Source organism: Symsagittifera roscoffensis, chromosome 2 (genome assembly GCF_963678635.1).
Source record: "Symsagittifera roscoffensis chromosome 2, txSymRosc1.1, whole genome shotgun sequence".
Lineage (NCBI taxonomy): Eukaryota > Metazoa > Xenacoelomorpha > Acoela > Convolutidae > Symsagittifera > Symsagittifera roscoffensis.
In genome coordinates this window covers 35,126,484-35,153,530 of record NC_087063.1, presented here as the reverse complement: position 1 = coordinate 35,153,530, position 27,047 = coordinate 35,126,484, and the positions used below count along the sequence as shown (strand labels likewise).

The 27,047-nt window shown below is 36.0% G+C and overlaps 1 protein-coding gene across 1 annotated transcript; it reads right to left on the bottom strand.

Moving 5' to 3' along the window:
• Window positions 1-666: 666 nt before the first annotated feature.
• Window positions 667-26,082, bottom strand: LOC134839820 (uncharacterized). The gene is made up of 5 exons (XM_063855442.1): window positions 25,849-26,082; window positions 25,246-25,565; window positions 24,634-25,090; window positions 2,067-2,389; window positions 667-1,135 (listed from the first exon to the last, which is right to left on the bottom strand). Exons 1-5 carry the CDS (start codon window positions 25,897-25,899, stop codon window positions 667-669), a joined length of 1,620 nt encoding a protein of 539 aa, XP_063711512.1. The 5' UTR covers window positions 25,900-26,082.
• Between the last annotated feature and the right edge of the window lie 965 nt (window positions 26,083-27,047).

The following is a 27,047-nucleotide window of genomic DNA, read 5'->3' as shown; positions in this document are numbered from 1 at the left end:
TTCCTGTCTATTCAAAAATATCTGGAGTTTTATGTAATGCTAAAATGCCTATGAATTGACAAAAGAAGGCTTTCATCAGGATTGCGGGATTTTGATGGCCTCAGCATTAACCAGATGTGCACATGAATAAAAGGCACCTTTGTGAACGTCCATTCGAGACTAAAAAAAACCAGTTAATATTTTTAATCGTAAAAATAATAATCGAAGAATAACAACGCAAACTGTCGCGCGTTGATAATACCAAATTAGCCAAATTAGCATAATTCAAATCTCACAAAAACGATCTAAAGGGGAATTTTTGACATTTGATTTTCGGTAGTATATTCATTTTATCTAAAAAGTTTCTGTCAAACACGTGTAATTAAAAAGTCGAAAACTGACTGAAGAAAAAAAAAACCCAACCCCAAGCATAAATATTTCGCACTTTCTTGGTGTATTGGCAATATTTGTCTCTTTGATCCCCCTCCCCCCTCAATTCTGGTTGTCAAATTTTCCCAAAGGGTCCCTTATATATATGTATATGTATGAATTATATAGATCGTTCTTAAAATTTTTATAATATTTTTTTCAGCAAGAACATCTTGTGACAGTTATAATTGTATAATATTCGAGTTTTTCGTTGGTCATAAAACCTCGTTGCATTAATTAAGTTTCTATACCATGGGCTTAAAGCTTCAGTTGAAGCCTTAGTTCGTGTAACTTTTTGTAGTAAATCAAGTCTTCTTCCACAATCTTTCGAATATCTTCTGAAAAGTGTGACATATCAGGTTGTTCTGACAACATATCCGCAACATCTGGATCTTTTCTAATAGTCTTGGTTGACATTAAGTCTCCAAACCATACAGTTCCCCAACATTCTATTTCCTCGTTGAAGTTATCGCCTTCCCAGTTTAGCATACTATCGCAGAATTCTAGTCCATAATGACTGCAATATTTTTTCAATATTGCTTCTGGATCTCGGATGAAATCATCAGCGTCTATTATGATAGCTTGTGGATCGATTTGCTCAATGACATGCTGGTATAGCTTCCAGATGTGTTCGAACCTTCCTTCTTCTGGCTGAATTGTTTTGAAACCTGGGTCCTCTTGGTTGCTCATGACCTTAAGCATTGATGTCATAGTCTTGAAGGGATGTCTAAACATACAAGTGTAAGCTATTTTCCCCATTACAGTCCCTTACCAATAATTCTCGTAAGTAAAGAGCATCAAACAATTGTCATTTTGTCTTACGAAGGCCACGGGCAGGTGGGGTCGAGTTTTAATATATTTGTCAATCTTTTTTTAAATCAGCGAGTCAGCCGTTTCCAACTTTTTGAGCTCTTTTCATATTTGGGTTTTTGCACAGCAGGCTTTTTTAAAAAAAAACTGTTTTTTGAGCACTTTTGTGGAGGAACTGTGAACATAAGAAAGTGCTTTATCTGTTATTATATACTACTCTAAATATTGGCACAGAAAGCGCGTTACAAAGTTTCACAGTTGATCATCCAGAATTGGCTGCAGCCACTTATTTACATTTATGTCGTTAATAAGTTTAAAGGAACATTTTGGCTGCCAGAATTGAGGATGGAGTCAATATTTGAAAAAAAAAATGAAGCTGGGCTATTTAACGCATATCAGGGGTGATCTAAGCTTTGTAGAGAAGTAAGACTGAATTTTCAAAACAAAAAGTTAAAACATTTATTTGATAAAATGGCTTCTGCGATTCGCAGAGGGTTTATGAAATGTTGGGATTGATTTGAGGGGTCCCTAAAAAAACTAAAGCCTTTTTTGCGCCAAAATTTTTGCGTTGTTTGGATTGATTTGCGCTGTTCGGATTGATTTGAGGGGTCCCTATAAAAACTATAGCCCTTTTTGCACCAAAATTTTCAGCGTCGCTCAAACCCCAAAAAATAGGAACAATGGCGCAGTAAATTTTTTTTCATAAAAATAAAAACTGCTTCTCCCGATCTTAAGCATTGTACGTTTTTTTTCCTTGCAACAAAAAAAAACCTGCAAAAAGTCACTTTATTCTATATGACTGTACAGAGATATGCTGGATTTCTAGTTCCATGAAGCTAATTTAAGACCTGATAAGGAACGAATGTCGATACCCATCTGGTATCTGTTTCAAGTGTTCCTCCGGATATACATAATATGCCATTTCTTTCCCAAATACAAGTCTTTTTCCTTCATACGGTGCTTCATATTTCTTCTTCACCAACTCAAAAGTGCTTCCATCTTCTGGAAGATCAGCTGGTATCTCCAGCTTTCTTCTGGTTCTCGCTTCTGTTCCATAGTACCATGGAAATCGCATTGGCTCGCAGAACGTGATCGAGTCCTCAGCCCCCATCATGCATCGCATGAATGTCGTGCTCATCGTTCGCCATGTCCCCCACTGCAGTATTTTAACCTTGGGTACACAAATCAGACGGTTGACATTCGAACGTAAAAATGTGGCTCAATTATATAATTTTGTAAGAGAACCTCAAATGCCCAAGTAGAATTTTTCACCTAACTTGAAGCAAATTTTGAGGAGCTTGAGCGTTTATTTTAGACGATTTTGCTTAAAATATTGCTTCAAAATACGCGCGTTCACCGGTTTTTTCTACAAACAATTAAGCGGTTTTTGAGTGGTATCTTAACAAAAACCGCTAAAAATCACGCTAGATTAGAACAATTTTTGGGCGGTGTTTCACACAAAATATCACACAAAAACACTCAAACCGAACCACCCCTCAAAAAGTTCTCAAAATGCTCATTTTGAACCAAGATATATAAAGCGCACTTATCAAAAAAAAGGCTCAAACCTTACTTCAAATTAGGCGGAAAATCTCGACTCGGGTTTGAAGCTAACACTCGAACTTGAATTCATCTAACTTGAACTTGAAATTGGTACTGCTCATTTTTGTACTCAGTAAAATCCTCAATGTTTTAACAAACATTGAAGATGAGAAAAAGCGAAACATCTCGTGTTGAGGAAAGGATGGAGTTAAAAGTTTTCATTTTTGTGTTTATCAGCAAACCTAATAAATAAATACTAGATGTTATTAGTTAAAATACTCGATTAATTTTCTGGTCTCAATTTGAAGTGTCTAGCTAATTTTCAAATATACATATTTTCAAATATATATATATATATATATATATATTTCAAAGCCACAAGGCTAGCAGATCTTTTTGAAGAAGTGCAAAAAAACTGCGAGTGCGCTCACCGTTCTGCTGTTCGATTATATGTCAAGAAAACACGTCTTAATGAATGGATAATCAAAATAAATAAAAATGTTAAATAATTCATAGCAAAATCAGCTGTCAAAATCAAAATGCTTATTAGAACAACTAGGTCCCTATCAACCAGGGAAAAACCCTGAACGCTCCGACTGCCCGTTAAGGTATCTATATCAGATTGTTTTCTAATCTCCATACAATGAAGCCATAAAATTTTCAAAAGTAGTGAAAACTGTCATTTTTATGTTTTCGTTTTCAATTTTGTTGAATCTCCATCCATTCCGCACGCAAAATCGAGCTAAAAATTATAAATTCCTTTTTCTTCAATAAAATAATTTTCCGATTTTCTCAGATATTGTTGGATAATTTTTCATAACAACTTTCACCAAAAATAATTTGATTTTTTTCTCACAAAGCGTACGAAAACTTTTTAATGTCCAATTATAAAGTTTTCTTACGCTATGTAAAAAATCTCAGGTTTTGTGACACATCGCAACTCAAAATGTTTATAACTGATTTATGACTTGAAAGCTTTGGTTTAAATTTGCCAGTAGACGCGCTACTAGCTCGTCAGCGCTTTGCGGCGATAACCGCTTCTAAGTTTTTTTTTTTAAATTTGCCTTATGATATGGCAAACACACATCACGTCGGTGGATATTTTTTGAGTTGCCTTTTGAGAGTTATACTTTGTTGAGAGTTGTCTTTTGTGGCCAGTTGTCGTATTAGGAAAACTCAATGAGATTTGCTTGACAACAAATGTTTTGCGAAGAAATATTTATCATGAATACAAATCATTAAAAAAATTTTCAAACCAATTATAAACAAATTAGAGTTCAGTAATTTTTTTTTCTTTAAATAAATTTGAGAGGGCATCCAAAAGACTTTTAACGAAATCTGCGTGAATGCCACAGAAACCAATACCGTTTTGAGGTATATCTCATTCTTACTATAAAAGCATACTTTTTTCAGTAAAATTAGATTTGTTTTTTCATAAAAAGAAACTGGCCAATGTAAAACTGCAATTATCTAATCATCAAATTAATTTACATAAAATCTATCTGAAAAGTTCCGAACAGCCCAAGATACAATTGTCAGGAAACTATGAGGAAAATTGTCCAAATTGTTTTTTGACAGCTGATTTATAAAGTCCGGATAATTTTCATAAAAGGAATTTGGTGTTTAAGGACAGTTTCAACCCCTGACCAGAAAAGGTTCTAATGATTTCTTTTGTATTACTCTGTACTAATTTAATTGAAAGATTAAAACATCATGTCGAATCAATTCTGTTTCAGATATAGTTTAAGTTGAACAATGTTTTTTGACAGAAAACTTCCTCTCAGATTATAACACAATTTAACCCATGAAATAGATTTTATAATTCATCTAATTTAGTGCTTTTTGTTGTTTCTATTTTTTGGTTGTACGCACTTTTGTAGGCTAATTCTCACATGTTCCTACAAGTTTCAGGTTTGTCTCGCTCAGTAATTTGTTCCGGAGAAATGTCTAAATGTTTTTTGAGTCTTTCTGTGTTTTCGTCAAAATTTAGTTTGTGATCTTAAATTTACTTCTAAAATGTGAAAAGTTGAACTTTTTCTATTTATTCACCGTTCATTTTGACAATTTCAATGTTTTTTTTTGTAATTCTGAGTACTGTAAACTTATCCATTTTGTTTTTTTATTGCAAGGAAATTGGCTGTTTAGAATCAGGATGTTTGATAAATTTTCGTTTTTTTAAACAACATTTATACTTTGTAGGAGAATTCAAAATTTTTTTAATGCAAATTAATTGAACGTTTCTTGATTTGAGTATAACAATCAGCAAAAAAATCTTTCCAGAATATTTATAGTTCCACAATCTAGTGAAAAATTTATAATGAAACGTTTTGATGAAATTGTAATTCCTTAATTGGAAAAAAAACAAAAACAAAAAAACAGTCATGCATGTCGAAAAGCAGTTTCCTTTTTAAAGTTACTTATTTCGATTATAACCCAATCAAAATTCAATTAATTTTAAAATTTGTTTTGCAGTGAATTTCCTTACGAGGCCAAACTATGCATTTTGAGAGTTGTGAGTGGATTCCCCAACAGGTCAAAATCAGATTTGTCGCAAAATCCGCAATTTTGCTGTTTTTCATTGATAGTCTTTGCTGTTTTGGATTTCACAAAAAAATAAACAAAACTCAATATCGGTCAAAATCACTCCAAAAACAAGTTTTTGTGAAGACCGGAACAGTTTGTCGAATCAACTAACAAATAAAAAACATAGCTAGTGTAAAATGAGCTGTTGCGGCATCATTTTAAAGCGGAATTCACTTTTTGTTTGCGGATTCAATTTACATATAAGGTAATGTTCCAAACTACTTTTAACAGGTGGTCTTCAGCGGTTTCAATCTCAAATACTGCTTATCAGTTGAAAGATCAATTGTGCGATCTCAGATTTTGCCAATTTACCACCGATTTCGATCCAACTCCTGTCCCCAACTTACCGCCAACTTTTATATCATTTCTTGGTAATTTATGCCTAATTCTGATCGTAATTCTTTCCAGGATGGATCTCAACTACTGCCAGTTTCGATCTCAACTCCTGCATTCTACCCAAATTCGATCTCATTTCCTGTCATTTTGATCTCAGTTCCTGCCAATTCCTTCGATCTCAATTCCTTCTATCTCATTCTTTTTCCCGCCCGAATCATCTCATCTCAAATAATGATGATTTGAAACCACTATGAAGCCAAAAATATCCCAAATTAGGATTTCATTTGGTGATTGTTGCCAAATCAATCCCGAAAACGTTGCCTGCTGGTAAATTTCCCAATTAGACTAAAATTTGACATTCACCGATATTGTTAAGCAATATTTGTTTGTTTGTTTATGGATTCCACTAAACCTGTTTATCCTCGCTGTTGATTCCCGCATTTCTAGATAATAATTCCAGCTCTGTTTTTCAATTGTTCATATTTAACAACTGGTTTTGTTCAGTAATAAAAAAATTGCGGAAAGCACTTACATTTTGCGAAATCCAGAGCAATTAGCTACTTTCGTTTGTTGCAGAATCCGCGACAAAACAATATTGCCGACAATATTTACATTACAAGTATTTGTGCGCGGAATCCACGGAAAATTTGCAAATGAAATTTAGAGTCTTGTTCAGAGTCTTGTTTCCGAATCAAGGATCATACAGACACCAAATACTGCGCTCTACACAGCAGAGTTTAACCTCATAAAGTTCTCTGTTGTTTTTTATTTTTATGGAATCGAGAGACTATATGTGTAGGTAAATTTGACAAAACAAACTAAACAAATACCTTACCTGTTTTCTGTGGGCATTTGAATTCATCTAGTATAATACTGATTTTGTAAAAATCTGAGAACCAAGCTAACCAAGTTTTAGTAATTTCAACCAAACATAAACGTATCAGCGTCAAAAATAGATCATACAAAATGACTTTATTATGAGAGTTGTGAGTGGATTCCCCAACAGGTCAAAATCAGATTTGTCGCAAAATCTGCAATTTTGCTGTTTTTCATTGATATTCTTTGCTGTTTTGGATTTACAAAAAAATAAACAAAACTCAATATCGGTCAAAATCACTCCAAAAACAAGTTTTTGTGGAGACCGGAACAGTTTGTCGAATCAACTAACAAATAAAAAACATAGCTAGTGTAAAATGAGCTGTTGCGGCATCATTTTAAAGCGGAATTCACTTTTTGTTTGCGGATTCAATTTACATATAAGGTAATGTTCCAAACTACTTTTAACAGGTGGTCTTCAGCGGTTTCAATCTCAAAAACTGCTTATCAGTTGAAAGATCAATTGTGCGATCTCAGATTTTGCCAATTTACCACCGATTTCGATCCAACTCCTGTCCCCAACTTACCGCCAACTTTTATATCATTTCTTGGTAATTTATGCCTAATTCTGATCGTAATTCTTTCCAGGATGGATCTCAACTACTGCCAGTTTCGATCTCAACTCCTGCATTCTACCCAAATTCGATCTCATTTCCTGTCATTTTGATCTCAGTTCCTGTCAATTCCTTCGATCTCAATTCCTTCTATCTCATTCTTTTTCCCGCCCGAATCATCTCATCTCAAATAATGATGATTTGAAACCACTATGAAGCCAAAAATATCCCAAATTAGGATTTCATTTGGTGATTGTTTCCAAATCAATCCCGAAAACGTTGCCTGCTGGTAAATTTCCCAATTAGACTAAAATTTGACATTCACCGATATTGTTAAGCAATATTTGTTTGTTTGTTTATGGATTCCACTAAACCTGTTTATCCTCGCTGTTGATTCCCGCATTTCTAGATAATAATTCCAGCTCTGTTTTTCAATTGTTCATATTTAACAACTGGTTTTGTTCAGTAATAAAAAAATTGCGGAAAGCACTTACATTTTGCGAAATCCAGAGCAATTAGCTACTTTCGTTTGTTGCAGAATCCGCGACAAAACAATATTGCCGACAATATTTACATTACAAGTATTTGTGCGCGGAATCCACGGAAAATTTGCAAATGAAATTTAGAGTCTTGTTCAGAGTCTTGTTTCCGAATCAAGGATCATACAGACACCAAATACTGCGCTCTACACAGCAGAGTTTAACCTCATAAAGTTCTCTGTTGTTTTTTATTTTTATGGAATCGAGAGACTATATGTGTAGGTAAATTTGACAAAACAAACTAAACAAATACCTTACCTGTTTTCTGTGGGCATTTGAATTCATCTAGTATAATACTGATTTTGTAAAAATCTGAGAACCAAGCTAACCAAGTTTTAGTAATTTCAACCAAACATAAACGTATCAGCGTCAAAAATAGATCATACAAAATGACTTTATTATGAGAGTTGTGAGTGGATTCCCCAACAGGTCAAAATCAGATTTGTCGCAAAATCTGCAATTTTGCTGTTTTTCATTGATATTCTTTGCTGTTTTGGATTTACAAAAAAATAAACAAAACTCAATATCGGTCAAAATCACTCCAAAAACAAGTTTTTGTGGAGACCGGAACAGTTTGTCGAATCAACTAACAAATAAAAAACATAGCTAGTGTAAAATGAGCTGTTGCGGCATCATTTTAAAGCGGAATTCACTTTTTGTTTGCGGATTCAATTTACATATAAGGTAATGTTCCAAACTACTTTTAACAGGTGGTCTTCAGCGGTTTCAATCTCAAAAACTGCTTATCAGTTGAAAGATCAATTGTGCGATCTCAGATTTTGCCAATTTACCACCGATTTCGATCCAACTCCTGTCCCCAACTTACCGCCAACTTTTATATCATTTCTTGGTAATTTATGCCTAATTCTGATCGTAATTCTTTCCAGGATGGATCTCAACTACTGCCAGTTTCGATCTCAACTCCTGCATTCTACCCAAATTCGATCTCATTTCCTGTCATTTTGATCTCAGTTCCTGTCAATTCCTTCGATCTCAATTCCTTCTATCTCATTCTTTTTCCCGCCCGAATCATCTCATCTCAAATAATGATGATTTGAAACCACTATGAAGCCAAAAATAACCCAAATTAGGATTTCATTTGGTGATTGTTTCCAAATCAATCCCGAAAACGTTGCCTGCTGGTAAATTTCCCAATTAGACTAAAATTTGACATTCACCGATATTGTTAAGCAATATTTGTTTATTTGTTCATGAATTCCACTAAACTTGTTTGTCCTCGCTGTTGATTCCCGCATTTCTAGATAATAATTCCAGCTCTGTTTTTAATTGTTCATATTTAACAACTGGTTTTGTTCAGTAATAAAAAAATTGCGGAAAGCATATACATTTTACGAAATCCAGAGCAACTAGCTACTTTCACTTGTTGCAGAATCCGCGACAAAACAATATTGCCGACAAAATTTACGTTACAAGTGTTTGTGCGCGGAATCCACGGAAATTTTGCAAATGAAATTTAGAGTCTTGTTTAGAGTCTTGTTTCCGGAATCAAGGATCATACAGACACCAAATACTGCGCTCTACACAGCAGAGTTTAAACTCATAAAGTTCTCTGTTGTTTCTTATTTTTATGGAATCGAGAGACCATATATGTAGGTAAATTTGACAAAACAAACTAAACAAATACCTTACCTGTTTTCTGTGGGCATTTGAATTCATCTAGTATAATACTGATTTTGTAAAAATCTGAGAACCAAGCTAACCAAGTTTTAGTAATTTCAACCAAACATAAACGTTTCAGCGTCAAAAACAGATCATACAAAATGACTTTATGCTGTTGTAGATTTGCCGCTCATATTAGTAAGCTGTAAAAAAACATTATCAGCATAATGAATACTATTCATCATATCATCGGTAGAGCTAATCAGGAGAGTTTATAGCTCTGAATGAAAGCTAAAAAACAATCAAAATTGAACAGTTAATTTTTGCCAACAGGTTATAGAAATTTTATTTCGGCTGAATGGTTTGTCTTTTCTTGAGTGTTTTTTTTTTATTTACTTCTTCCTGTCTATTCAAAAATATCTGGAGTCTTATGTAATGCTAAAATGCCTATGAATTGACAAAAGAAGGCTTTCATCAGGATTGCGGGATCTTGATGGCCTCAGCATTAACCAGATGTGCACATGAATAAAAGGCACCTTTGTGAACGTCCATTCGAGACTAAAAAAAAACCAGTTAATATTTTTAATCGTAAAAATAATAATCGAAGAATAACAACGCAAACTGTCGCGCGTTGATAATACCAAATTAGCCAAATTAGCATAATTCAAATCTCACAAAAACGATCTAAAGGGGAATTTTTGACATTTGATTTTCGGTAGTATATTCATTTTATCTAAAAAGTTTCTGTCAAACACGTGTAATTAAAAAGTCGAAAACTGACTGAAGAAAAAAAAAACCCAACCCCAAGCATAAATATTTCGCACTTTCTTCGAAAGTCGGAAATATTATGTTCCGTTCTGGAGGCATAAGACTCATCAGAAAATTGCATTAAGAGAAAAAAATTACCGCGTAAAGTGACCGAAAAGAAAATTGACCTCTAGCTTCACGTAGATTGCTGCTAGATCAATTACGACTGCAAGAAGCAATAGCGCTGCTAAGTGGTAGTTCTATACACTTAAAATTAGAAGAGTTAAATAGAGCAACAATAAAAACTTACCCTGGTTAACTCTGTTCGAAATTTAGAAAAAAATATAGTTAACGGACCGAGCCTTTAATAACTCTGCCGTTTTCAGAAGTCAAAATTAATTATTCAAATTTTGATTGCACTCACAAAAACAAAACAGTCGATGTCACGAGTTAATGAGCTTTAAAATTTCGAAGCGAACTTCTAAGTTAAACCTAGCCAGATGAAAAAACAATAATTTGCTCAACTGTTTGAAAAGTTTTTGATGAAAGTAAACGCTAAATTATTATTTAGCAATCCAATCAATGGAACAGAAGCCTGAAAAAATTGTTTTTAATTTTAATTCGAAAAAATTATAGCTAAAAAACTGCGCAATCAATAAACACTGCGGCCAATTTTAGGCATATTGAAAAGTTGCTTAGGGGCATTCGGTTAACAAGCTAAATCAGTGAGCCCGTATAGCTCTATTGCATTCCAGACAATCGCAGCAAGAGGGCAAATTGAAAAAGAAGAAAGTTGTTTTATTAAGCAATCCAATTAATAGAACAGAAGCCTGATTGCGTGCGAGCCTGATTGGGTTACAATCAAGGATAGGAACACTTGTGAAAATTCGCTTTTTAATCCGACAATTGACAATGCAGATGATATATGTATTCGGGTGTTTGAAAATTTTTCCCACGCAAAATCAAGCACCACAAACAATCATTGGACTGGATTGCGTGATATATCATACTTCCAGTTTAGATTCAAGTGCGCTAATCTCCAGAAATCGCAGAAAAAATCGAATTTCAAACAATTGAATTAATGAGCATTTTCTCGGCAAAAAAAACTCGGGAAATCTATGATTTAAACAATTTTTAAACGTATTTAGCTACGGAAACATCGGCCATAATCGTCTGAATAAATAAAAGCAAGCTGCGAAAAGGCCAGTAATTGTCCTTGAGACAATTTTCTCTTTTTGATCGTCAACCTTAATCAAAGCTGAACCAAATTAGAGCGAAAAAACGGTTAAAAAGGGTCAAGTGAGGCTATAGCCCCTCAAATTTACATGTTTAAAGGTTAAGGTATGGGAAGGGAATTCGAATCTACGCCATCTGCCAAATCTGTACAGTCGGCGGTACGTTAACTTAAGCCGCTCGGCCATCTGGTATGAGTCGCTTGTCCCTATTTCCTTCATTTTATTACGCCATTAAATGCATTTAGTTTAATGCATTTATACTTTCGTTACATTTGCCTTGCAACATTCTCCGCCCCCAAACAAGAAAGAACAGGAGCAGATTTTACAGTCGGGTGGGTCAGTTTGCTCGTAACGGTCTTTATGTCGGCGAATTCTCGCGCATCCGTCCTTGACATAGTGCAGTCTAACGATACGTGCAAGTGGGTAAGGTCCACGTGGACTCTCAGGCTCTTTGATCCCAACCAAGTCGCAGGCTTTCATTTTAACGTCTGATTGGCCGCACCACGTTGCACTCTTTTTGAGGGAAGGAACGTATTCCCGCATCCAACATGTCCATATTGCGTTAGCGTATGATTGCACTCTAGCGTACTGCTTCTTATGCTCGAATTTTTTTCAAAAATTAGCGCGGGAAAAGTCGCTGCGTGATGACCCATAAAATGTGTCGGGTTCTACGCCTCGAAACCTTGCGGGTTGCAACTAGCGGCCGTGACTTGTCTTGCTTTTAGTGACCGCTCAACAAGGCAAAGAGTGGTTCCTAGAACCTCTGTTACTCATCTATCGCCTGAGATGTCATACAGTAAAGGCTTCACGCTTCACACTTCTAACTAATCGCTCCCAGGAGCCGCCATGGTGCGGTGCGCTACGTGGACCGAGTTCCCACTTGTTCCCTTTCTGAACAAAAACAGCCGGAGCGAGCTTGTTCCAACTCGCAACGCAAGCTAAGAGCTCTTTCTGAGCGACAACAAAGTTCGTGCCGTTGTCGGACATGATGGTAGTCAAAATACCACCTCTCCACGCCCATAACACAGGAAATTATGTCGAGAAAGGGGACCACTTCAATGTGTACCACTCTAGTTGCAGATAAACAAAAAACCCCATCTTTTTTCCGTACTTCTGCGCATCGGAACTAGGAAGGGCCCAAAGTAGTCGACACCTGTGTTAGAGAAAGGAAGTTCCTTATGACCCAAAACCCAACCTCTCAATGAGTAGATCAGACATTATAATTGTTATGGTTTGCGCTTTGCGTTTTCGGCACGTTTTTGGCAATTTTTTCAAGGTTTCGCAGCAACAAGTACAACAACGTATTTCAAATTAACCACCGCACGCATGTAATCCAAACCTTGGTGGAAGTTCCTAACGTGCAAGTGTCTAACCAATCATCGAACAATCGCGTGACGTGCATCAAGTATAAATTGATGCTTGCTATCGGAATCGGCTGATGCACCCAGTCGAGCGAAGGATGCAAGCTAGTCCAACGAACGGCGAGCTAATGCTTGGCGATCCGACTATTCCTTCTAATAACTTCAGTGGAACCTAGTTGCTTTAGCTCGCTAGGGAATGTCTCACACTGGGACAGGTAAATGAGTTTCTGCTCAGCAATGTCCAATTCACATGGGTCGCTAATTTTTAGTTTACCCAACCGGAAATGTTTATGGGAAGGCAAACATCTTATTAAAATAGCTACTGTCGGTTTGTATTTTACAAATGAGATGAATCTCTCCCAGTTTCCGAATGGAAAGTTTTTGTCTGACAAAACATTGACAACAAAATTTGACGAAATTTCCAGAAAAATGTCGATATCACATATGAAGTTCATTTGATTTTTATCTTATCGATAACCCTTGTATCGGGTTTGAATGGCCAATCCGTCGTCCTCAGTATACTAGGGCCATTAACCCAGCTGCTTTCCTTGGGGGCTTCCGAAGAAATCCCTCGTGTACTGGTATCAGCTGGGTTGTCACCGCTAAGTAAGTGATGCCACTGAGAGAGGTGGTAGACTCTAGAATCTCACCAGTCCAATTACCAACAAAAACGGGTAATTTATTACATGAGTGGTACTATCTGTCCACATAAAAATGTCTAAAATTTTGAAAGTAAGTTCTTTCAAAACTTCCTCTTTAAAACGGGTTGCAAGAAGGGCCGCTTGAAGCTCGAAGTTTTGAATAGATAGCGCTTTCAAAGGCGCCACGCGGGATTTGCCAATCATAAAGGCTAATTCAGTCTTATGCCAACTAGTAAGTCGCACACGAAGGAAAAGGCGGCACAGAAAACAACCTGCGAACTATTACCGAACATTTGAAGTTCTATTCGTCAAAAAGTTCACTGAAACAGCTACTAGGTATTATAAAAGAACGTTACAAAGGCGGACCTGAGCGCCCTTCAAGGAATTGCTTTTTGATTTCCCCTGGGAGGTCATCGTCTTACTTTTGGCCACTGATTCGCCAATAATCTTTTAATAGAAGGCCAGCCCTCAGAGTATACGGAGCTACTGATCCGATTCGATCAAAAACCGAGGAAACAAAACTCAACAGGGTGCCTTGAGCAATTGCTTTGTCTAGTGAACAATCAACCCCTCTACTAGCGACTAAGGTATCTTTTACATGATCTCAGTTCAGACCGAGCTCAGGCAATGACTGGTCTGGATTCTCACAAATACCTTTAACAGAGGAATTGGACTCACGGTTGTCAGGATCAAGAGTTGTTGTTACATCGGGCACATTGCCGACAATTTTTTTTCAGATGAAATCCACCAAGTTTAAGCAACGAGAAGAAATCCTTACCTAAATTCAAGGCGTCTTTTTCTGTTTTCAGAGATTTCAGATAGTCATCCATATAAAACATCTGGACAACAGCTGAAGCAGTATCTGGTTACTCAGCTTGATGATCAGATGCATTCTTCTGCAGAGAAAAATTCGCACAAGACGGCAAGTCACGAGCATCAAAATGTGAAGCGTGTTTTGGTGAACTGCCACACTTAATGTGGGGTCCTCTCGCAACAAGAAGAGAAGAAAACGTTGATCTTCTTCACAGGCTCCAACCTGTAAGATCATCCCTTTAGTGTCGGCTAAAACGCCGTAGTTATGGTGACGGAATCTCAAAAGTACAAAATGAAGTTTTGAAGAAGATCCGGGCCATCCAACAGAGACTTGTTCAAGGAAGTGCGATGACACTTCGGTTCACCATTGAGGACTTGGCGCAACTGAACAGGTTTGTTCGGGTTTAACACCGGATAATGCGGGAGATACCACTCACGATCGGCTCTTGATTTGGGATCGTGTGCCTTAACGGTTATGACATATTATTTTTGTATACCATCTCTAATTGTTTCGGCGTTTTTCTCACGGAGTGACGAATCTTTATCTAACCTCCTTTCTAAAGACATTAATTGAGCTAAGGAGGATTAATGGTTGTTCGATAAACTACTTTCATTATCAATCCAAAGCATTGGTACATTGTACCTCTCACCATCAGCACAGTTGTCAATTTTCAAAATCGACAGAGCGCGTTTTTCGGCCTACCGGAAGCCGTTCGGCGCTCAGAGAATTAGTGTCCCCTAGAAGGTACTTAACGGGTCCTATTGCGTTGTAGATTTCCTGTTCAGTAATTATTTCGACTTCCTACTACTTATAATGTATAGGTTTTATCCGGGTATTTTATTTTACACCAGGAATAGTTATGCAATCCAATCCGATGCGGATATGGTACTTTTTATAAGCCCAAAAAAGTGAAATCTCACTTTTATTCGTTTCGGCGTTAACTTGAAATCTTATTTGATGAGTTTTCATTAAGCTCCTGGAATTGAATCCATTTATGGTAAGGTTAAGGGGAGTACCAAACAAATAGAGACGTTTTAAAGAGATCAGCGGACACACATGAGTGCGTGGAAGCCCTATCGCAAGGAATTAGGGCATTAGTATTCTTCGCATCCGAAGAAACGGCGAGTGATGCAACTGGCAGGAGGTCTTAAGTTATATCGCAGACGGCAGTTTCAGTCGATATATGTTTAGTATTTCCGTGGCCTGACGACTGGAAGATTTTATTATACTTTGGTGGGCATATTTTTCAGCTTCATGCAAAATCACGTTTTGAGTGCTTTCACAATCTGGCTTGGAACCATTTCTGGCGTTGCTACAATTACGAAAACTGTGATTGCTCTGTAAACACGCAAAGCAAAGTTTTTGTTAGGCCACATACTTTGCCCGTTGCGTAGCGTTTTTCTTTTTGAACGCGGCGCAGTTCCAAAAGCGTGTTGACCTTTACTTACAAAACATGTAGGGAACTTTAATTTTTTCTTAGTTTTATCACTTACTTTCTGGATTACTAGCAAACACTTTATTGCCTACTTTTTGTTTCAATGGTTCCGACTAACCCTTAAAATTCCGTGACTTTAGCCGCTCATGGCTTTCCGCCTTTTCTTTAAGCCACTCGTTGAAATCTAGCAGAGTTGGTCGATGCCATTGACTTCTTACGGTTTGCATTGACATGCCTCTTTAGGGTTCGAGCGAAGCATAGTCACATCTTGATTCATTAAGTTAACACTTTTCAGTTCGTTGTTAATAAACAGAGACTCGAATACGGCAACGATTTCAGAGATTGTAGAGGAAAAGCCAATTACACTTTCCGAGTTGTGCTGTTTCAGAGGTGGAAAACTATTCAATTTATCCAGTTGAGCCCCTACTACAGCATGCGGCTGCCCGAACTCTCACTTATATAGTACTCCCCTATAACTATTCCCGGCGGTTGCGGATTATGATTTACCCACTACGAGCGCTTTCAGATAGGTGAGCTTTTCATCATCACTGAGTATGGTTGAGTTGACAGTCGATTTGAACTGGTAAAACCACTCACGCGAATTAAGTGGGTTGCCATTAAATTGCATCAGCTTCCACTCAGGAAGATGATCTTTTCGGCTGTGCATGAGTATATCGACCAATTCTCGTGCCGAAAGAGGACGCTCGACGTGTACTATGTGAATTACCGGGAGTTGGTGCTGGGTAACTCGAAGAATTACCGCGATAATCAGGAACCAACGTTTGATAAGATTGCAAAAAATTTTCAGGCTGCGCAAAGAAATCTTGTAGGAGCAATCGGGGTTACTGCTCAAAAAACAGTTGTGGGAGGAACATAGTGTTGCTGAGCTGGCATTCAGAGGGAAGTAACAGCTGGTCTCCCATAATTACTTTAAGGATTATAGTGCTCATTTGAAAATTATAATTACTAACGGCAACAATTATTTGTTGCTCTGATGGGATTACAGGTGCCTGATAGCCCGCTACTATCGACAAATTATATCTTTGCGTTTGAATTTGGTTGCTGAAATACAATCTCGGATCACCAGAAGCTGCGTGGCCATTACTCACTCCTGCAAAATTTGATGAGGCCATGGAACTTGCTTACACAGGATAAGTTTGTTCAGGAGCTGTCGAACTAACTTGTTGCTGTTGATTGGTAACTACAACAGCGCCAGGCTAATTGTGGTCGACAGATTCGACCCAGTGACGTGTACAATCCTTGTCGTCTATTGTTAGTTGTGGAGAGATTCGAGTTAAATCACTTATCTCGGCGTTCTCACTGTTTCCGACAACTCATCTTCGAACTCGAGCCCTTTCAACCCAACTTCTGCAAATTTTTTCCTGTGTTCTTCAACCATTTGTTCCAACTCTAAACTGCTTTGTTGTTAGAAAAAAATATATTGTTTCGTCTTGTTTTGTGGCTCATTCAGTCTTAAGAACACTTTTGCCTACATCTCATTCTCCTCTTATTGTTTCTATAAACTCATTGAATTGCGCTTTTCATCAGAAAAAGTGCTCGACGGAGCGGCGGAAATAAGACTAGATTTCCGAGAATCCGATTGCTGATGTCGGCTTCTCTGATGTGAAAACTCAGAGCGGATATCTGATTTCTTCGACTGTTGTTTTTCACTCTTTTTGGAAGGACAAGGAGTTTTTGAGTTTTTATCTATGCGATTTTTAGGCGACAAATGGTTCCGCCTCTTTTAAATTTTCAGTTTACTCAGAGTAGCACTGTACCGTCTAAGTAGCAAAAGAGTCTTCAACTCAAGGGGAGAGAGCTGGTGTTGCTTTTTCTACACTTCGATAAGTATTTGGTCTTTGGCCTTTCGCTTTAAAATAAAGTCCTCAATTACGTTAAGAAAGATAACTCCTGTCTTTTTTTACTCTGCTTATATATTCTCAGTACCATTGCGGCGACAGTATGCAATAGAGGTAAGGTTTTCCTTGATCTCAGAAGAAGGCTCTTAAGCTGTTCAATACTCAAACTACGGTTGCTGTTACTGCGGTGTCCACTAGTAGAGTTATTTATGGCGCCGTTCCAAATAAGTAGGTCTGTGCGTTTCGAAAAAAAGTGATGCAGATAGTATTGGACAGTTTTCTTTAAATCCCTGGCGTAAAACTAAAACTCGAACCCGGCTTAGTGGAACAGGTCTTTTCCATACGCTTTTTAGACGGTGCGGATATTTTACGAAGCGTGTGATCTAGCGAGCTGGCTCCGACGATGAACACCATGCGTTTAGCCCTTATTCGCGACGGTATTAGCGAAGGGGATGGGAATTAAGTAGGTTGGTTGAACTCCAACAACCACGCGGAGGAAACCTGAGGAAGAACAAATTCAACTTAACCTACTTAACATCACCGTACCTGACCACTTAAAAAATTGCGAAAAACGAAGTCAATGCGCAGGCGAAAAAAAAGATGCTCCTGAGAGGGCAACTTGAATTATAATTAACCAACGAGGTGGGGAATCAGGCAAATCTGGTTGAATATCAACAACCACGCGGAAGAAACCTAAGGACGAAAAACTCAACTTGCCTGATATTGCTTTACCAAACCACTTAACATAGGTTGGAAACGGAATAACAACGATGTTTGGGGATTTTATATCGTAATTTTTAATTTTTGTCTTATTGTGTGGTTTTTCCGACGTAAAAAGAACGATTAGCCGAAGAGTTTACGGTTCGAGGATTCGAGTCAAAACTTATCCGAAAAATTGATTTTATACCTTTTTCTATGTTCCAATTTTTTGGATTTTTAAATCAGTTCAAAATTACCCTAAAAATTTGCGGTATCGGGAAAAAATTACCACTTGGAGCTTGCTTTGGGTCGAAAATCATAATGACTCACTGTATGGAATTTTATTGCATTGAATGCTGAATAAAAACTAGACTAGTCTTACAGTTTCCGACAATTTTTGGAGTGTGGCAGCACCGGAGATAAGTTTTTGTCAATCTGTTGTTCACCAACCACTTGGACCAGGCCTCACAAAATTTCTGAAGTTGACATCTTGTATGATGTCTTGTAGTTGTCTTCCTGATGTCCTGTAGTAGACCTGCTTTATGATGTCCTCGATACTTGTTGTCTTCCCAAAGAATTAAAGCTGCAATTCCAACTCCGCAAATCCGAGTTGAAGAGCGTGACCAACTACTGTCTAGTGCAAAGATGTATTCATTTTCTAGTTTGTTCACAATTGAAATCATCTAAAGTGATCGAAGATTAAAAATTGAGGTGAATAGCTCAACTTCAAGTTCAGACGTATGTTGCAGCAGGCTTTCCAAAAACTTGCAAAAAAATGGCCAGAATTTCAATGTCAATTTTCATGTTTTAATCACTTTTCCTAATTTTGTTTGAAAAAATTCAAAGAAGAGTGAGAGTTGGAAAGTATTTCGGTTAATTGCGACTTTCGGATAAAAGAGATATTTCAGATAACCGCGATATTTCGGATAATCGTGATATTTTGGATGATCGCGACATTTCGGATAATCGCGATAATTCGGATAATTGCAATTGGGATAATCGCGATGTTCCTTGTGATGGGCCAAACTGTGCGCTCTAATCTCCAGAAATTGTAAGAATTTTGAATTTCAATCAATTGAAATAATGAGCATATTCTCGCAAAATAACTCTGGAAATTCGTATTTTAAACAATTTATAAACATACTCTAAGTTCGGAACATCGGCCATAATCGTCTGAATAACTCAAAGCAAGCTGCCAAATGGCATGTGTTTGTCCTTGAGAAAAATTCTTCTTTTTGATAAATCTCTGAAAAAAATCTCAGTAGCGACAAAAGAAATGAATGGTTTGATGAATTTTATTGTTTCGAAAGTTTTTTCTGGCGGTTTAAAAACTGTTGTAAATGAAAAATTTACCGTTAAACTTAATTGCTCTTCAACAAAAATTTTTATAGACCGATATACAACACTGATTTTTTTCAAACTCCTGAAATATGAATACTTGAAATGCCTGATCAAATAAATTATCTGAATTAGATCCCAAATAACACTTGAATTCAAAATGTGTTCCGACTTTCGAAACAAAAGTAAAGGAATATTTGTGGTCCGGTTGGGTTTTTTTTCTTTAGACAAATTTCGACATTTTAACTAGCCATTTGTGGCAAAATTTAAAAAACAATCAAAAGACATTGTTGTCCTGAGCTTAAATTTGAAAAGATTTTTCGCCTGTGATCATTTTTTGTAAAGTTTTGGGGGTATAAAGATTGCCATTTTGGCCGATTTGGGACAATTAACGCGCGAGACATTTCGCGCTATTAACGCGTAATTGGAGATTTAATCCTTCTTAGAAATCGTTCCAATTTGGTTTAAGGAAGCTTATTCGCCATAATTGATTCGCTACTAGGAACAAAATCTATCAGTTTGAAATTTATATTGGCTTTTGGATGATTTTTGCAAAAAACTTGAAATAAACAAATATATTTTACCTTTTTACATTTAAACTTTTCATGTTGTTACTGCTCAATATACCTTAAAAGGCAGTGGGAACATTCATGGCCTCGTCCGGATACGAGCAGTCTTGTTGTTCAGACCATTGATAATGCGGAGGAACCTTGTTTTTGAGTTGGTTTTAGTTTTCTTCCCCACGCAAAATCAGGTACATCAAATAAATCATCGAGCTGGATTGATATATCACATTGATGCCATTTCAGTCGTTAATTAAAACTTCCAAAAAGGTCTCCGAGTCACGAGAAAAATCGATTTGTAGTTTCTGATTTTTATTCTATTTTTGAGCGACCAGAGAAATTGATTACGTTCTATATGAAAATTATTATATTAGGCTGAAAATTGGTTTAATTTTCTTTTCAATTATCCTTGAGACTTGCATTCTGCCTTCTGAAGCTCTAAGCGTGGGTGATGTCACTTTAAAAACGAGTCGAAGCTCACACGGTAAAAATAAGGAAAGAACTAACCAAGTGTGATTTTTAAGCTCATCCTGTTCTTTGTTACGCATTACGAGGCCAAAATGTGCAGTGATAGGCACTCAATTTTCTGTCTCTCTGTTCCTGGATTCCAGCGACAAATCTTTAAGCATGTTAAAGTTTTGTCGGAACGATAAAAAACGAAAGAACATAAGAAGAACAAAGGTAACATCCTTATTGCGGAATCCGCTTGCAATTAAAAAAAACACAGTTTGGCCTTGTAATGCGGATACATTATCTCGCAGTCAATGATCTTTTAATATTGTGAACGATTATCCAAACACAAACTGGGAATCGAAGCATCGATAAAAAAAATTCGGGAGTGGTCACTGTTTTGAACAACTGTGTGGTTTTTGTGCTGGTCAAAGACAACAAAGGTTTGTAAGTCAACAACAAAGCGCGATTGGAAAAAAAACGCATCTATTTGAAACTGCCATCAAATAAACAAGGAAGGGAGACAGACATATTTGCTATCACAAAAAGTCACCCGAGAGTAAGGTCAACTTTAAAATCATGACCCAACTCAAAAAACTGATTGTTTTGGCGTTGTCAATTTGTTTTGTTTGCTTTCGTAAATCAATAAAAACAGAAATAATTAGATCGTCCAAGCCATTGGATTTGTGAAAAAACGTTGTGAAGATAATTATTTTTCTAGAACAAAAGAACTGATTTTACTCCTTATTCTTAAAACAGATCTCCTAATTTTAAAAAACCTATTACACGAGCCTATGATTTCACTGGCGCTTTTGTCAAAATTGTGATAAGGCAGCCATTTTTCTGATAATAGAACTGATTTTTTTCTTCAGTTTTCATTCACATATAATTTGATAATTATTCCAGTAGTTTGTGATTTGTAAAGCAAACTAGACGAAGTTGAGAAATCTCGACTTTAAGTCTAAATAGCGGATATGTTCTCCTGGGTGATAATTACTGCTTTTTTCGCAATTGTATTAGAAAACTTAAGATGGTGGTTTGGGTCTTGATTTAGTGTTTTGCTAACTTCGAATTTTTTCTTTTTGCTTACTTTTATTTCGTTTTGTTTTATTTTAAAAAAGCAGGGGTTTTTTTGACACCAAACTCCTTAACAATACTAGAAAACAGTTGAAGTAGCTCAGTTCATTCGTTGTGAATTTTTTAAATTGGAGTCAATTTTGTGTCAATTTATATGATTGTTATCAAAAATGCAGCAGACGAAATTTTTATTCTCATTGGTAATTCAAGTCGAAACTTTCTGCTATCTGCTTGTTAGAAACTTTGTTGTAACTCAAGGATAAGACTGCAGATTTAAGGTCTACTGCATCAAAAAATGCAATATAACGAACAACGAGAGAGGAGTTGATATTATCATCAAATATGACATAGATCATTAAGTCATCCCCAACATTTCAAAAAACTTTCGAATATTGAGATTTTTCCCTCTGTGCAGTTTTTTTCACTCAGTGCCATCAACAGCCAATTAATTGACATTCTATCAGTACATCTTGATTCATAGTTAGAACCATTCAAAATGTAGATTTTAGAATCATGCAAAAACATAGAAAAAATACGAAAAAAATCCTGCTTTGACCTAGTTTTTCACATCATCGGAATTGCTAAAATCGTGAAAACATCAATGTCATTTAGTTTATGATACGAGGGAGAACGGAAGTTGGCGAGAGATCTTGTGCCATAAAACAAGATTGTTTTATAAGATTTCAAAAGACAAAGACAAAGTCAAAGTAATAACGAATGAGACAGACGTAAAAAGAATCCATACAAAATAATTGCCAATTACTTGAAAACAAGAATTGTGATCTTGCAACTGATTAACTATTTTTCAAATTTCATGAAATACCCGGGTTGACCAAAAACGCTTATCTTTCAAATTTCATATATGAAAAAGGCTTGTCATACAATTTCGTACAACTCCATAGATACATAAAATGTTTAAAAATTTTAAGATAGGCATTTTTCACATATGGAAATTGTAGGACAAGCGTTTTTTCATAAAGCAAAAAGTTGATTTTTTTAGACTCTATTTCTCAAAATTTTGGGATAGGTTCGAGACCGAACAAAAGTGACTAAAATTATGGTTCACTCAAAACTAGAGTCGAGTCACCAAAGGGTTGATCGTCTGGCATTTACAATGCATTGGAAACGACCTGAACTGTGTAACAGTTCTCTTCACAAATCGTAAGCTGAAAGCATCAAACTTTTAGATTTTGGCAAAAATTTGAAAAATGATAATTTTTTAAAGTTAGAATTTTTAAATTATCAGACATTGATCAAGTCATATTTGAACATGCCATACAAAAAATAGGAGTTTTCAGCCTGTTTGAAAAAAATTATCCAAAAAAAACGGAAAAAAATCCAATTTTTGTGTATACAGGATACGTTATGCAGACAAAAAATTAAAAATGTTTTTTTTGGAAAATTTTAGTTTGAGTGCATAGTTGGATTTGCGGTTGAAAAAAAAGTTTTCGGGCAATTTCAATAATGCTTTTGAAAAAAATTTTGTTATCGACTTCAAAATTTTTTATACTCATACAGTTTTCATATATGTAAATTGTACGATATCCATTTTTTTCCAAAAAAAAAGAAACACAGTTTTTTTTCATCACCAGACTGCTTGTTCAAATAGCCGTCGAAACTGGTTCGAATCTTTTTTCAATGATTTTTTAAAATTGTATGAAAACTGTATGATTAGCATTTTTCCATTTATTTGATGTATGGAATTTTTTGATAAGCATTTTTCTGTCTATGGGTTTGTATAATAAGCATTTTTGGTTTATGGAGGTTAACCCGGGTACTAACTGCAAGCTTCATGATCAACCTCTGACCATAGAAATGTTTAAGCATTATAGAACAGAAGCCTTGAAAAACGAATCAGTTTTGAAAAGTGTTGAAATTAATTTTGGTAAAAAAAGTAGTAGTCAATCACTAAAAAGTGTAAATGTAATAGAAATGACGCAAAAATGAATGAAATTGCACTGTTTTATTCTTTAATGAGTTTGCAGAAGTCCTCCTAAACTCGCGTATGAGCGTAATAAAACATTTAGTTTTGTCTTGATATTAAATTGGCGACATTTTAAAGTCGATGCTTTCCAGAGAATAGGTGTGAAATCAGTGAAATTAGTTCGAAAGTTTGTTAATGAACCAGGGGCGGATCTATGATTTTCTCGAGGGGCGGAGGATTTTTAAAAAATTCAAAATTTTTGTCGCCTTTTTTTTTAGCTCAACCAATTAGGTTTTCTGAGCTCTCACAAATAAATCACTATGAAGACACCCATTTTGACCAAATTTTTGCGCCGCAGGCAAATTAAAAAAACAACACTACAAAAAAAGCGTTTTAGGCGCTTTTTGGAAAATTTTGACCAAAAAGTTGCGTTTTCTCGGCGCGCGCTCCCCTCTCAAAAGAAATATATATCGGCGCCGAAGGCACCTTAAAAAAATTTTCGGGTCCGTCACAAAAAATGTATATCTGAAAATAGTACAAAGGGTGGACTTATTGGGTCGGCAGGGTTCAAATTCATGAGGGGGGCATCCGTCCCCTAAATCCGATGGTGTAATGAACAATGAAAAGTCATCAAAAAGCTGACGATTTTCGGGTATATGGTTTGCTTTAATCATTCGAAAATGTTCGAAAATGTATGCGATAGACTGAACAAAGTACCTATAATTTTAACTTTCATTTACGGACTAAACTGAACATACCAGATTATGTACTGTGGACCCCACGGTATCAAAGTTGCTAAGTATAGTCAACACGTCTGAGGAAACCAAACTTTTCCCCGTGGTCAGACGATATCAACTTTTTGCCAGCACCATCCCAACATAAAACCACGACCTGGACCCGAGTTGCAGTTGTGAATATTAGATCACCCCTACCTTTAATAAATGGAAGTTCAGCAGTCAAAGAATTCTTATTCGTTAAAAAATGCGCCAACTCGTGACCTTTTGCTACTAAAAAGGGCAAATTTAAGTTAGCTTTTTTAAGGTTCAACCATTAGCATACTTGATGCATGAGCGACGTTTGTTTGAGGATTCTAAAAGCAGTGGAAAAAACGCTCCATAAACACTCCAGCTTTTTTAAAAATATATAAATGAACAGACAGATATACCGAATGGCGTAGCAGTAACTGTTTTAAATGATTGTAAAAACCGAGTACAATTTAAAACTTTGATCGTTTGTCAAAAAGTTTTCGATAAAACACTAAGTTTGATTCGATTGACTTCTGCATTTCTTGTGACAATTCAGAAATATCTGGTGGATCTTCTAGAAGATTCTTGACGTATGGATCCGTCCTGACGGTGGACGAACTGAGCAATTCCTCAAACCAGGACTCCCCGTATACTAACATGTCTTCGTTCAAAGTGCTACTATCCCAATTTATAAATGTATCTTTGTATTCTATTCCGTAATGCTGGCAATAACCGCGGAGTACAGTTTCAGGATCCCTGACTAAATCGTCAGCATCGATTATGATTGCGTCTGCATCCAGATACTCGAGGGTGTAAAGGTAGAGGTTCCAGATATCTTCAAATCTGACGTCTTCGTCCAGGAAGCAGTTAAAGCCTGGATCTTTTTGTTTCATCATGACTTTATTAAGAGATGTTACTGTTTTGTATGGATGTCTAAAATAACAGTTATTGATTTAATTTGATGATTTCAAAACTGTTTTCAACGAAAAAGGGCATAAGAATATCTTAACTGTCGATTTTTTATTATTTCATTATAGATTTTCTTCTTCGAAAGCGCTCTTCAGAAAAAGTTGGAACAAAGTGTTTACCTGATAAGAAATGACTGCCTATAGCCACGTGGTATATATTTATAGTTTTGCTGCGGCGAAACATAAAATGCGAACTCCTTTCCAAACACCAGTTTCTTATCATCATAAGCATTCTCATACTTCTCCTTCACCCGTGCAAAAGTAGTGCTGTCATGCGGGAGGTCTATGGGGATGAGAGTTCTGGATGTTTTGGCTTCTACTCCGTAGTACCAGGGGAGTCCGAATAGTTCGCAGAAGGTGACTGAGTTAGGGGCGTTCATGAGACAACGCATGAAGAGGGAGCTGAGAGTGCGCCATGAACCCCACTGGATTATTCGAACCTACATGCGGCACAGCCAAAACTGTTCCATCTCAAAAATCAAATTCGTTTTTTCAAAGTTCAAATAGAAAATAGACGTCTAGATTGTTCATTTTTAAAAGATAGTTCGCTCTTTTTTCAAAGTCCAAATAGAAGTCTAGATTGTTCATAATTTTTCTTCATACATTTGGTACTAATTTTCTTTATTTGTTCATAAAGAAAGTACAGAGTTTTAGTTTCGATATGTTTCTTTGTTTCTACATAAAAATCGAGCAAAAATGTTGAGAAAAATTAAAATGTCGCACCTGGTTTGGTTGGGTTTGTGAAGAATTGGGCTGATCGCCAGACGGTTCCATTTCACTCAATGTGTCAGACTAGACCTACAACCAAATATCTCAAGCCTTTTTCTTTAGGTGGTTTGAAGCTAATGACCCGAAGCGTGTTGAATACTGAGTTTTATAACTGATATTTTCTTTAGAGCTTAAACTCTTTAGAGCGTAGCACTGCTGTAGTAAGTAGAGATAAAATCATTCAAAATGGTTCACTATACAATGCAAACATGGTTTGTCAGAGTAATAAATAACGACGTTCGAACACCAAATTGTTTCACAGATAAATTTTTCAAACTGCAGTTGTCCCATTGATTGCTAAATTTTTACTAAGATATATTAAAAGTTTTAAAATTCGAGTCAGCTTTGGAGAAAAAAAAATTTGACAAACTTTTAGTCAAGCATGCTGTTTATAAAATTAAAAATTATGAGGTAAATTTATTGAAAGCTGCTATTAAATAACTGTAATTAAAATCAATTTTTTTGGGAGCCGTTAAATCACTGTGAATTACGAGGCCGCTGAATTCACTTGAAACTTTGTTTAAAAAACAATAAAATTATTTAGTTGGCCAAATATACATGAAATAAACGGCAAAAAACTGGTATAATGATTTCCCTAACATAGAATCGGTTTATATTTCCTGTCTCATTCAATTAAGCGCCGAAATTCTTATTGGTGCGAACTTTTTGTAAAAGTTCGTTTTTTTAAAAGACCCTAGAAAATTACTTCTACCAATCTAAAAACTGTTAAGTATTCATAAGTTAAATAAGTTGAAATCGCATCCGAAAAAAAATCTTTTGACCTGTTTGCATTATTTTTGTCAAACTGAATTTTTGACCTGCAATCGATATGTGGAATTCATCTATCATAGATCCAATTGATAAGTAGAAACCATTACAGAAACCATTCTTTTTGAAAGACGCTTTCAATTATTCGGTTCAAGTAAAAGCCTTTCAGTTTTGTTTAAAATAGGGTTAGATAGCGGCAAGTAAACAAAATCTATAAGGCCATTAGACATTTTTCCAATTTCTACGTAGCAAAAACAGTCAAAACTAACCCCGAGCTTTTTTAAACGATTTAAGTTTTCATAAATTTGAAAAATTGGTTCAAAAAATGTTATTATGTAATAAGTTATTATTTTGAATGAGCGTTTCAATTCACCTCTTTCAAACGC